The following is a 12,558-nucleotide window of genomic DNA, read 5'->3' as shown; positions in this document are numbered from 1 at the left end:
GTGGCGGTGATATTCATGATTATGAATTAAAGATCCAACACGACTCAACAAACTCAACGCATATGAGTTAAATCACTATGATTTGCATTAATTCATTCCTGTAATGTCCATGGATGCACCACTGGAAGTAAAATATCCTTGTAAAGATAAACAAAATAGATTCCAGGTTACAAATGAACACACTTGCAGAGCTGTATACTCATCGCAAGTATTTATCCTTATTTATGTCCCCGAGTTTCTTCTTTCCCCAAACAGAAAAGTCGTAATTCATTTTTTAAAAGATTTATTTTTGAGTAAGTGATTTCATGATGTAACATGGTTTTAAACAAAAATAGAGATCAGTATGAAAATAAAACAAATTGTACACATTAAAATATCTTTCCGTCAAAGCATTTCATAATCATAAAAAATACAACACAAGAATCGGAGGCTCAGGTGAGAATAAGAATACAGACTTCCCAGAAAATGAACAACTGGTCCATAATCCAGTCCTAAGTGTTGTGTAACACCACTCATGAAGTACTTCTAGGGTGCCTATCAACAACGTATATCATGTGCCTTAAAAATGTAAGTGTATGGTAAAATGAGGGCTGTATAATCTTAATTCTAATAGCAAATACCTCCCATTATTATTGTCTACTAAAAGTTACACTGAATAAGTACAAAGCTTGAATCAACTCAACAAAATCAGAAGTGTACCTATTAACCATGATCTATGAGATAGTGGATGTAATGAGTGGGCAGGGCTGGTGAAGAGAAGTGAAAAGGCTTAAAAAATGCACCACCTGTACTCTACTGAAATCTTAGAAATAAAATGTTTTTACAGAGCCTTAATATTAAAAAGTAAGCATTATTATAAAATTAGATTAATACTTCAGTAAGAGGCAAGAGAGATGCATGTATTTTTATTCATTTTTTTTTTTTTGGAATGCCTGCATCCCTATTATAAAAACATAATCTTATGCACTTTCTAATGTGCTAACAGCCCCTGTATCTTTCTTATGATATCACGTAAAGAAAAATAAGCTGTAATTACATCTTTTAGGGCGTTAGGGTCCTAAAGAACATTCTGTTCTGTATATTCCCTGGTTTACCCTTCCAAGGTGTTTCTTGAACATTACCCATCCCTTTTTACAGAAGGTGATAATTACCAGAATTTACTGATGATTTCTTACACCAGTAATAGCTGATTCAGTTTGAATCATACGACATACTTACCAACACCCCTCAGGGTTGCAATATCTTAAAAGAAGATTGGATATGAAGGAAGATATCACCTGCCCAAGGTCACTAGATATAAAATCATACACACCTTGAGCCCTCCTGTTCTGTTGCGCTGTTTGATAGTGAAATGAGAGTAAAGTACCTTGAAGATCAAAATCTAAGCAAACGTGTCTGCTGTCTTGATTAACTTCTTCAAGATGAAACACGTGCTAGGCCTCCTTTTGCAATTTAGTAACCTTATACTTAGGATTTTTGCTTTCCAGATTAATAGGAACTGTTTAAATCAGCATTAGATAGTATGAGAATGTCTCAAAAGCTATGCTAATGTCAACTATAAAAACAAATTAAGCAATGATGAAATATGATTATATTTCACAGATAGTGTCTGATAGTGGTAACAATGACTTTCAAGTTTTAAAGAAAACTATAATAACTTAATGCAAATTGTTGAGCTTCCTGATTGAACTATGGTTAGCCTTAATACTTTGGGACTAAATGACATTTTGTAATACAGGAAATACTAGCCTACTGAAGTCATACAACAAGGGTATTTCCCACCAGGTAGATGGCCAATCAGTGCCTTCACTAAACACAAATACATTGTTCTCAAAACTCAGAAACCAAAATGGAACACATTCCTACCCCGCACTGGCAAGGTCTAAGTCTGATGATGTTTGTACCATTGTTTCATTGTTCTCTTAGCTATTCTGTGATTGTAAATGTGCCTTCACTCCTAAGCCAGATTGCTCTGATAGGGCCAAATGCATTCATTATACCCAGAATGCCAGTTCCTTGGAATGTAGCTGTTACTCCTGAATCTTGACAGTAGTTGGCATCACATTACCAGGGTGGTACAACTGCCAGGCATCTACTTTTCTACTTTTTATTTCTAATTAGCCCTTTAGTGGTAAGGTCAATGGATTGGCCTTAAGTGACAGCTCAGAAACCTTTAATGTCTCTGGCATTCCTTTGCTTCTGCACTGGACAAATTATCTGAAAATGCAACAGAATTACAAAGCAAATAAAGTCTGGCAACTGGAATATGTTTCCAAGGGACATTCCCATTAATATAAAGTCAAGTCATGTGCAAGTAGTGTGGCTGATTCAGGATACATCCACAGCTGGCCTGAATCTCAACCGTAGCTGGGAGGTTGGGCCGGATTCTTCAACTGCATCTTGCTTCTTATGTGGGATTAGTGATGCCTTTTAATGATAAAAATGGCCTCATTTCCTGCCTCTGGAATTTCCTGAATGAAGTTAAATTGAATAAAATTCTAGACTCTTCATTACAAGATGTATGCCTTGTTAAAGTAGCTGTGTGCAAAAAGGATAAAAAGGTCATTTGAACAAGTATCAGGAAGACAGAAAGAAAACCAGAAGCTGCTGTAGTTCCTCCACATCACTGAGGTCAGCTGCCAGACCTCTGGAGACTCGGGGTTATCACAAATTAATAATGAAAGCCAGGCCTCTGGTTGGTGTCTTTTTCATACTCTTGCTTCTACATAATCCCCAAGGGGGGCAAATTCCTGTGCTGTGCAATTCCACCGATCACAATCAGATTTGTCTTAAATTCCTCCCACAGGCAGTAAGTGGAAACAATGCATCTGGGAGAAGCCTTTTCCACGAAATGTGCTTTTTTTCTCCGTGCCCTCTACAGGAGTGTCACAGTCTAAGGGTGTTTTAGAAAGTACGAGTTTGGGAAACCAAAACACTGGAAAGGTGAATATATAGGTACAAATATTAGTCTTCATATTTCTTGAGACTAAACAGGATCTTGACAACAAAGCACGAATCATCTCACCAGCTACTCATGAAATCACCCTGAGCCCAGGGAGGACTTGATACTTCTCACTGAGGGGCAGAAGAGACTGCCCCTCAAGCACTGTGAAAGTCCTCAGCTCTAAGCACACAGTCCCCACAGACCACACCTTCACAGGCCATTATCATCGAGGTAGTGGTGAATAGATCCCAGCCACCATCCTTTTTAAAGACTAGAGTTTAATTTAATATGACTGTCTGGACATGCTACACTTTTGTCTTGCAAACTGCACTCCCTAGTTCAATAGTGGCTTTTATATTACCTTAGTACAGAATGGCCATTAAATTATAAGTACAACATATACTAGAAAACTATGACTTCCATTCACTTTTGTGCACAAGAAAAATGTTGTGATCCCGTGTGTGGGTTAGGCTGAGGAACTGTGATATTTTACACTAAAAATAGAATGTATAGATTGTAGTGCAGAGGCTGAAGGAAGTCTCCAGACTTCATTTTGGCATCTTTGATAGATCCTTGGGTTGCTCCTTCACAGCTCAATCCCCATCTGCATACTTTAAACTCTCATTGTATGAATGCATTTTGGGTCTCGAGACTTACCAGCATTGATATTCTAGGACACTCTTGTAGTTACCAGAAGAAATGCATGATGACGTCTTTTAGCTACACAGTCTCACATATATGAGACTGTAACCATGCCTTTGGGATGAATAGGCTATTCCCTTTTCATTCACTAACTGTAGTACTTTTATTTAAAATGCTTTTGGAATCTTGATGTCCCCTCTAGCAGGCTACGAGCATCTTTCTGAAGGCCAGATTCATAATCTTGTAGCTTTATCAATAAATGCAGTGACTGGCATGAATGAAATGCCAACAGTATACCTGTGCTCTGAAAGATAATACATACATGGCGTATCGAAACTGCCTTTTGTATTGTTATTAGCATCATGTATAAGTCTCTTAAAATCAGAGAGCCAAGTTATCAAGGTTCACAGTCCAGAAAAGCATACTTATGAATATTTCTAATTGTAGAGTATAATAACATCTAATTTTTTTTTCTGTGGATGTGTTATTTAACTTTTATAGAGATAGTATTGTCTGGTTTTTGTTTTACCCATGAAGAATAATGTGTTATCACAGTTTTCTACTATGCAAGCTACAATTTTGATAATTTCCAATTCTGAGAACAGTGCCAACTGGGACTAAGTCCTACCACTTTAAGAGTGTCTGGATACATTTAAAACTGCTATTTGAGAAGCTGGGTGCTTTAGCGTCAACAGCAAACAGTGTTTATTAGAAATAGTTAAAGAGGTACATTTTATTTGAAATCTCTTTTGCCTAGTAATACGGCACATGGTGGCAAAGTGTCTCAAACCAAGTGAGCATTAATGTGGCCTATAAATGTATTTTTGAAAGAAAGGCAGCTTTCTCTTAACGAACCCCTGTGACAACTCTTAGGGAATGCCCTGACACAGCAAAATATGGTTTTAAAAAATGTATTAGCATGCTCTGTTTTCCTTATGATGAAAAAATACAAACAAGTAAAAGCAGTTTGCAAAAATTAAATATATACTTGTATTCATGACAAATAAGTACAAACTAATAATTCCAGTCAAAAATTTTAGTCATTCTTTTTTTTTTTCAGGCCCAATTATGGTATACAAATAAATATTCCATATATCTTTTCCAGGTTTCTGTAATTTGTTTTCTCCTGGAACATTTTCTCATACCCAGGACTTATCTTTAACACAGTAACACAACATGAGTGTCATTCCTCTTAAGGGTCCCAACAGTAAACACAGCTTCACTACAGGAGAGTAACTGTTCTTACAAAACACCTATGAGAACTGTGCATGGAACCTGTATAAAATGTAAAGTTACCTGCATCCCATAACAGGAAGTCCATGATACCTAGAAACAAGATTCTCAAAGCAATGTTCAGGTAATGCCTGTAGCCCCTCAGGCTGGCAAACTAAATGTTAAGTAATGGTTTTACCCACCTCAATTCCACTTCACTGTACTCTGTGTCTGATTAGTTATGGTCACAAATCAAGAAACAAACATAGCGTGGGACAGTCCCCAAAGCAATCAAAATGAAGGAAATCCTTTCATCAAGTTAAGAAGACCTGTCAGTGATGTCATGCAGTTTCTGAGAGACCATACAAAATTTTTTCTTGATATTAATAAGAAAATTATGCATCAGTGAAAATGCAGGCTTAGAAATATAGTACTGAGAGTTTCAAGTTATGGTATCTTCATTGATGAGAGAAAGTGGAACTCTTACTACGAAAGAGAGCTGATCTCTCCGGCATTGCTGATGGCTCCCTAACCAAGCTCAAAGTTTAATGATGCTGTACAAATAAGAAGCCGTGGGGGAAATACGAAATATCTGTAATAAATGCCATCCTGTAAAGTAGTTGATGGATGGAAGAGAGTCTAATGCATTTTTAAATAAATGCATATCATACTATCACATATAGTGAGTCTTACAAAATTATTACTTAGATGCACAGTCCTTGCAGTGGTTGACATGGCAACTGTGAAGGAAGTCTGATTCAAAAGCTACTTCTATTGTATCATCAACTGATGGTGCTGCTGTTAGTCAGACTGTAGTGTCCCTTCACCTTTGGTACGTTCAGTGCAAAATATTTTGGGGAAATCTTTTTAACCTTTATAAAAATAAAAGGCCCTTTAGTTCCCTTGAGCGTGCTTAAAAGGGTACATACTAGCAAGATGCCCGAGTAAGCATGGAACATGAAGATGAAGAGGTGGTACATACACTATGGTAGGTAGGTCCTTATATACATCTTAAAGAACAGAAATATGATGAACCTATAAAAAAATAAACAGAATTCACTGTGTACATTTTTCCTGATATGCTGTGATTAATTGCTAGATATTTTTAAATTGTTTTCATGCATTATAAAGCATAAAATCTGTCATTAGTAATTCATTGAATAAGTTTGTCTTCAGCCATAATTACACACATACCACTTGCATATACATTGTCACAGACCACCTTATCTCAAATCTTTAAAGTTATCGCATACTGACTTAGTTTCACTTTTCACACTTGTCCTGTGAAGGTTGAAACCTATAGTGCACACCATGCAGGCACTCATAAGCAAGAAATAAACATTCTGCTATAACTTAGGGCTTAAACAAATGTACTTTCAGGAAATATATATATATATATATATTTTTTTTAATGATTTTCTTTCACTTGCGCTAATTTAGAGATTGGGTCAGTGCTGCCAGTTTGGCTTGAAGTATATTTACGGGAGAGTTTCAAGATTCTCCTGAGTCCCTAAAAGTCACCACGGAGTTGATCATGTGCAGGTTCGTCTTTTATCTTGGAACATGGGAACAAATAGGAGAGGTTTGGCAGTCAAGAACTGTTGATTGACTGTTGGGTTGTTCCATGGGCACCAAGCTCACCCCAATCCTTCCAAAAGAACTCACAGCCAGTCCCCAAACACAGGAGCATATGTTCCCAGAGAGCATCACTCAGGTTGTTGTAATGGAAGCCGAGGCTTGAGACTATTAATGCTGTGTCACTCTTCGGGAGGCCAGCTGCTGGAACTACGGGTCCAGGAAGAGCTGAGCGTCACGCTTCCAGGTCACTCAAGTCCAAAGGTACTGGTCTCTTCTACTGCGGTCAAGAGTTTTTCATAAAGCATGGAAAAGGAAGGGTATGGAGGAAGATCCAGGCGGTTAAAACAAGTGTGGGCTCTGCAAATAGAAGAAGCATGACACAATTTAGCAGAGGGGCTGAGTTAACCAAGTCCATGCTCCTGCGCGTCTGTAGGGATGCGTACGTGAATGTGTATGTGTGCACACATGTGTGCACGTACTAAGAGTGTTTCTCTTTCATACTCAAATTTATTTGTTATCATTTTCACAGTTACCTGGGGGAAAAGTAAAGATGTTTCAACTTAGTAGCCCCAGTCCCCAGTTAATTGTGATTGGTAAATAAAGATGCCAACAGCTAATAGCTGGGCAGACAAAGTCATAGGTAGGGTTGAGGTTTTGAGGGCTTGGGTCAGAGAGGACCATGAGGAGGGTAGGAGGAAGGAAGAAGCTTTCATGGAAGAACATACAGGAAGGAGAAGGAGAACAGCTATGGGCTAGGGCCAAGAGAACTTGGCCCAGAGGACTGGGTTAAGAGCAGCCCAGATGGAACATAGTAAATAGTAAGTGATAATTTGGTGTTATCAATAGGAACCAAGATTCTAACAGCATGGAGGGCAGGCAGCTGCCCAGCTCTTGTGCTGCCTAAGGCACATTAAAAACACAAAGACTGTGTGTTTTTCATCCAGGAACATAAATGATCTAAGGCAGGAAGGAAGCCCTGGGCCAGGATTTCAGTATTTCTTACTACACAGAGTTGAAATTTTCTTTGGAGAGTAACAAACACCCCTAAAACATTTTCTTTATGTGCCACCCTTTAGAAGATATATTTCATGCATAGTATTTCTTGCTGAGTTGTAGGAGAATGAAAAAGCCAAGTTCAGTCTTTTTTCTTCCTTTCTATTCAAAGGCAAGAATAAAGACTTTCCAAAGAGATTCACTTTGACTCCCTTCCAGTACTGTCTGTTGCCTGGATGTCCCTTGGATAATGTGTGGCTCAGTGGCGTTTCATTTTCTTGGGCAGGGATGAGCGGCAACTGTAGCCGAAGACCAGGCTGTGGCTTAGAGTTTGGGGAAAGTCCCTAGCTAGACTTGTCTATGGACGTGTGCAGATATTGTGACTGCCTTGAATTCCATGCTTTAGCCTGCCTTCTCCCTGTTCATAACATGGGGAAAAAATGTCCATTTAATCACAGTTATATGCAGCACTCTTTTTTTTTTTTTAGAAATACCCGCTCTTTTGCCAAGATTGGGGGAGGGGCAGTGTTTTCCTGTTATTTACACCTGAATCACAATAAAGAAATAGTCTCTGAATAGTACATCTTATCAGGGGGCAGATCTGCACTTTTGACACAGGATAGGAAGCGCCCTATCCTGAATTCACAACAGCTCGTTTGCTAGAGCTAAGTATTTTATACTCAATTAAAAAAAAAAAAAAAAAAAAAAAAAGCCTGAAAGTAATGTGTAATTTGAGGAGCCGTGAGTAGAATATTTGTAAAAAGTAATGTGCAAATTCTTATTGTTACCAATTGTTTCATATTTGTGAGGCAAATATAACTACTGTTCCTATAAGTAATACAGAATAGAGGGGAGATGAAAACTTTAGTGTTGGGGAGATTTGGTGTTGAACCCCATTTTTACCAACCACACCAGCTATGGGGTTTGGAGTGTCTTAATACAATTCTGAGATCCAAATTTCTTGCCAGTGAAAAAGAGTTAATATAATAGGGTAGTTTATCTCAGAAGGGTTCGAGGATTCACTGAAACAGCAGAAGCGTGTTTTCACAGAATGGCTGGCACATAGTGTTTGACTAAATAATAATAGGTGCACTGTTAGGTCCATTTCCTCATCATCCAGAGGACTCTATCTGGATTGCCTTCAATAAATTGCCCAAAGATAGCAATGACCATAGGGAAGAGGACATAGTAATAAGGAGATAATAAAGCAGGTGTGTGCTCACAAGACTTATTAGAAACAGAATGTGAGGGGCTCTGCTAACCCTGAAGAATCTTGGCTCAGTTTTTTCCACTCCTAAAACCTCAAACTTTGAGACATACTGGTGGGAATCACCTCACTGATCTTTGAAAGCAAACTGTAAAAACCAAACCAAACCAAACAAACAAACAAACAAAAAAAAAAAACCCCACCAAAACCCAAAAATACAAACATCCTAGAATCTCATACCAAAATTCTTCTGATAGCTCCTTATGATGGAGTCCAGACTGGGAACTCAAGGCAAAAACAGTTTTACTAACATACTACCGAGTCCTAGAGATGGCTTAAAATCTATCTGGTCTTAAATTCTAAAAAATAAAAAAATAAAAAATAAAATAAAAAAAACCTCTGAAAATACAAAATAAATGGTTTCATTTTTGTTCCAGGGGAAGGCGAGGGATAAATATAAAAGTGAAATATGTATGCTTTGAGCAGAATAACATGTCAGGCTTTCTGTGATCGCCAGGGACAATTCCTTATCCCATTTGACTGAAATATGATACTTTAAATTTTTTTTTAAATTTTCATTGTTTTGTCTACTTACTCTCAGCTTTCACTGTTTCATGACTTTACCTTCTTTATCTGCCTTTTCTTTTTAATCCTTTTATTGTGGTAAAATTTACTCTTGTAGCTATTGTCAAATGCCCAGCTTTGTGGCTTTAAATGCACAGTTACTCTTGACCATCAACTTGTAAGGCTCTAGAATGGCCTAGGAGACAAACCTCAGACATGTTTTTCAGGGCTTACATAGATTAGGTCAGCTTCTGCGCATGTCTATGAGAGGTTATCTAGATTGGATTAACTGAAGTAGAAAGGCCCATAGTAATTAGGGGAGGAGCCATTCTCAGGTCCTGGGCCTTGGACTGGGCAAAGAGGAGAAAGTGAGCTGGCACTCGTATTCATTGTTCTACCCCCTGACTGTGGACACAGTATGATCAAGCACCTTACGCTCTTGCGACCATGACAGATATGCCCCTTGAACTGTGAGCTAAGATCAGCTCTCCTTCCCTTAAACTTCTTTGTCAGGGCATTTTAGAACAGCAGCAAGATCGGGAACTAAAACACGTGGAGGGACAAGCAAACAGCATTATCATCTAACTCCAGAACATTTACATATGGCAACTGAAACTGTCTCCATCAAACAGGAAATATAACTTGTTTGTCTTCCCCCTGTGTCCCCGGAACTCACTGTTCTGTCTATGATTTTTACTACTTTTGTGTACTTTAACTAAATGGAATCTTAAGATATTTTTTGCATTGTGTCTGGATTATTTCAATTTACATAATGTTTATAAGGTTCACATTGTAACCATGGCTCAGAATTCCCTTCATTCTTAAAGCTGAATATTAATTTCACTGTGCATATATAACATGATTCCCTGGTTTCAGATGACTTTAGCTTGTGTCAAATTGGCATAAAACTAGCCAGCATTCTTATAGAATAGCCATCCTAATGGGTATGAAATTCATTTGCTTTCTGAAGCACTAGGGTTCATATTGATTTGTCTCAATGTTACATAGTAAGTATGGATTCTCTGGCCGGATTTGAATAAGCAAGCTGCCATACATCCCACAGCCTAAAGGAATGAATGTCACAATAACCTAAAGGAGCTTAGAAACACACCCTTCCCTGGTTGAAGCTGCAGATGAAAAATAACCCCAGGAGATATCTGATATTAGACTAAATAGACAATTTCACTAGGCCATGCCTGGACCCTTGCATCAAGAACACAAGAAGACAAGAAGTGGCCATTGTTTTAAATCACTAAGTTTGCATGGTTTGTTTTGTGGCAACTAGAAAATAGTAACAAGTGTTAAGGTCATCAAACGTACAAGGAAAGGTATAGAATGTGATGATGGTTTAATACAATACAACCACGAAGCAAGGCCCAGTGCTGAAGCAAGACAGGACAGGAATTCTGAATGTCTCTTTCAGTTTCTGTAGTATCTTTACTATTGTATCTTATCTAGGAATTTCCCCCAAGACTGGGTACTACAGTTCTCACCACAACTGAAAGGACTGAACAATTGTGTGTGTGTGTGTGTGTGTGTGTGTGTGTGTGCAAGAGAGAGAGAGAGAGAGCGAGACAGAGAGACAGAAAAAGAGAGACAGACTACAGAGAAAGACACAGACAGGCAGAGACAGAGAAAGAGACAAAGAAGGACACACACACACACACACACACACACACACACACACATGCGGAAGGGGAAGCTTGCCACATATAATGTAGTTCAGGCTGGCCCTGAACTCAAAGAAACCTCCTCTCAGCCTTCCAAATAAGCTACCACTTCATCTTTTTTTTTTTTTTTTTTTTTTTTTGCTTTTTGCTTCTCCTCAGTCATGAGACACAGTCACCATAATGGCTCCACAATCTAATGCCATTGTTGCTTCTCAAATGACATCTGGTTGCATAACATATAGTTATCATAAGCTAACTTCTGAATAAACAGATCTTCTGGAGAATGTTACATGAGGCAAGAGACAGATTATATTCTAGAGAGGAAAGACTAAATGGTTTTCCTAAGCTCAAAGCCAAGTAAGTGGCTCGCCAAAAACAGTATCTCAACCCTGGGTCTCCTCAAGGAAGCCCAACTGTTAGGACCACGCCACTTAAGCCTGGGAACTGGGAGCCCCAGCACTCTGCATGCATTTTGCACTATAGTCACATACATCTGAGGAAAGGATTGAAGGGGGAAAAAATCTTGAGGGAATTTTTAAGGAACTATTTGGTGGCAGTAGCTGTGAGGACGAAGGTCAAGTTTAGGTCAATCCAGAAGAAACTTGGGAGGTACCTGGGGATTTTTAAGTAACCAAACTGTCACTGAATCGCAGGCTTACCGGACAATAGAGATAAACAGTGGGGACATTTTGGAGTACTTCAGAATCACCCAAGTAGTTATTCACAACAGAGAGTTTGGGTTTTGTCCCTTGAGATTCTAACTCAGATGTTTGGTGTGTGTGTGGGAGGGGGTGTCCTGGTGATCTCCATTTTAAGATTCACTCCAAATGAGTCAGATGTAGGTGGTCTCCACCATGGAGAGACAGCAAGCCAATTAGAAATACAATATCCAAACTGGATAGCCACACTGACATTCTGTGCACTTTGCAAATTTTTCCAAACTGCATACAAACAAGCCAGCACTGCTAATAAGGGAATTGAGGAAGTGTGGTTAAATACATTGCCCAATATTTACCATCAGCTTGTTGTGTGATCCAAGTAGGGGGGGAGAGAGAGAGAGAGAGAGAGAGAGAGAGAGAGAGAGAGAGAGAGAGAGAGAGAGAGAGAGAGAGAGCGCACAGCCCAGCAAGCAAACAAAAATCTCTGAGGCTTTTCACACCCCACCCCCATCCGTTCTGTGCCCTACAAAAGTGAGAAGAAAATACCAGGAGGGCCTCTGGACTGTGTTGATATTGGCAGCAAAAGTGCACCCAGCTTTTCAGTCTCAGTAAGAGAATGTTTCTTCAAATCTTCCAAAGCCAGCCACCCTGAAGCCATAATGAGTTTACCTCACTTCAGTCTATGCAGCCAGAACCACTCAAAGAAAGCAAGTCTGAACCCATCCTTGGGAAACCATGCTGGCACCAATACCAAGATTTTTCAAGACCTCCGGATCTATGGTCTGACTTAATGGCTTTCAGAATTTTTCTGATATTAAACAGGAGGCCACAGGCTTGCCTTCTTTTGGATCCTGTATGGTTAGTCAGTTATCTAACCCAGTAAGCATCACAGCTATGTTTTACAAGCTACTTAAGTTGATTAACAGCTCTCTGTCTGGAGTGAATGTACTTACTCATTCTCTTATTCTACACCCAAAAGTAATTTTATTTTGTACAAGCACCCAAAATGCTAGACAAAGAAGAAATTGAAATCAAGATTTTAAAATAGAGAGACAGAGACAAGAGACAGGAAAAGAAAACCACGAACCC

General features: G+C 38.8%; 1 protein-coding gene across 4 annotated transcripts in view; it reads right to left on the bottom strand.

Moving 5' to 3' along the window:
• Positions 1–266: 266 nt before the first annotated feature.
• Hecw2 (HECT, C2 and WW domain containing E3 ubiquitin protein ligase 2) overlaps positions 267–12,558 on the bottom strand; it is a 358,088-nt gene continuing 345,796 nt past the window's right edge. For all 4 annotated transcript variants that reach the window (XM_076931910.1, XM_076931912.1, XM_076931911.1 and 1 more), the window contains one exon: positions 267–6,733. In XM_076931910.1, the coding sequence (XP_076788025.1) occupies positions 6,622–6,733 (112 nt within the window). In that variant the 3' untranslated portion in view covers positions 267–6,621. The remainder of the gene's footprint in view (positions 6,734–12,558) is intronic.

This window comes from Arvicanthis niloticus, chromosome 3 (assembly GCF_011762505.2).
Source record: "Arvicanthis niloticus isolate mArvNil1 chromosome 3, mArvNil1.pat.X, whole genome shotgun sequence".
Taxonomy (NCBI): domain Eukaryota; kingdom Metazoa; phylum Chordata; class Mammalia; order Rodentia; family Muridae; genus Arvicanthis; species Arvicanthis niloticus.
Note: the sequence above shows the minus strand (reverse complement) of the source record. Positions and strands in the feature narration are given on the sequence as shown.